Source organism: Tupaia chinensis, unplaced genomic scaffold (genome assembly GCF_000334495.1).
Source record: "Tupaia chinensis unplaced genomic scaffold, TupChi_1.0 Scaffold000604_1, whole genome shotgun sequence".
Lineage (NCBI taxonomy): Eukaryota > Metazoa > Chordata > Mammalia > Scandentia > Tupaiidae > Tupaia > Tupaia belangeri.
Window position 1 is genome coordinate 1,240,079 of NW_006160122.1, and position 419 is coordinate 1,240,497.

The 419-nt window shown below is 61.3% G+C and overlaps 1 protein-coding gene across 1 annotated transcript in view; it reads right to left on the reverse strand.

Moving 5' to 3' along the window:
- SNIP1 (Smad nuclear interacting protein 1) overlaps positions 1 to 419 on the reverse strand; it is a gene marked incomplete in the record, with an annotated part of 19,954 nt that overhangs the window by 19,028 nt on the left and 507 nt on the right. The window contains 1 exon segment of the mRNA XM_014591620.2: positions 1 to 100. Coding sequence (XP_014447106.1) covers positions 1 to 87 — 87 coding nt within the window.

Below are 419 nucleotides of genomic sequence, written 5' to 3' on the forward strand. Positions count from 1 at the left end.
CACCACCGTGGCCACCGCCGCCACCGTGTCCTCCTCCCGGTGCCTTCGCCGGCTCCCCCGCTCCCGCTCGCTCTTCACCTCCTTCATTCTGCGTCTAGAGCTGAGCGAAAGAAAAGAAGTCGGTTGAACTCTTTTCGCTGAAGGAAATGACGAGCTTGACCCCAGGACTTCCGCTTCCGGGGTGTGCGCTCTCCCAGAACCCCTCGCGCCGGCGGCGAAGCACGTGACGGCGGCCGTGGGCGGGGCCGTGGCGGAGCCTGCTCCAGTGGCGGGAGTTTTAAGTAGCAAAAACAAACTTGCGGAAAGAAGCTAACCTCTCAAGGCCGTTTATTGCCACGTTTGTAAATATTTACTCAACACGGAGACCCTAAATGCACGCCCGCGCGCGGGTGCTGTCGAGCTAGGCAACGGACGCGCTG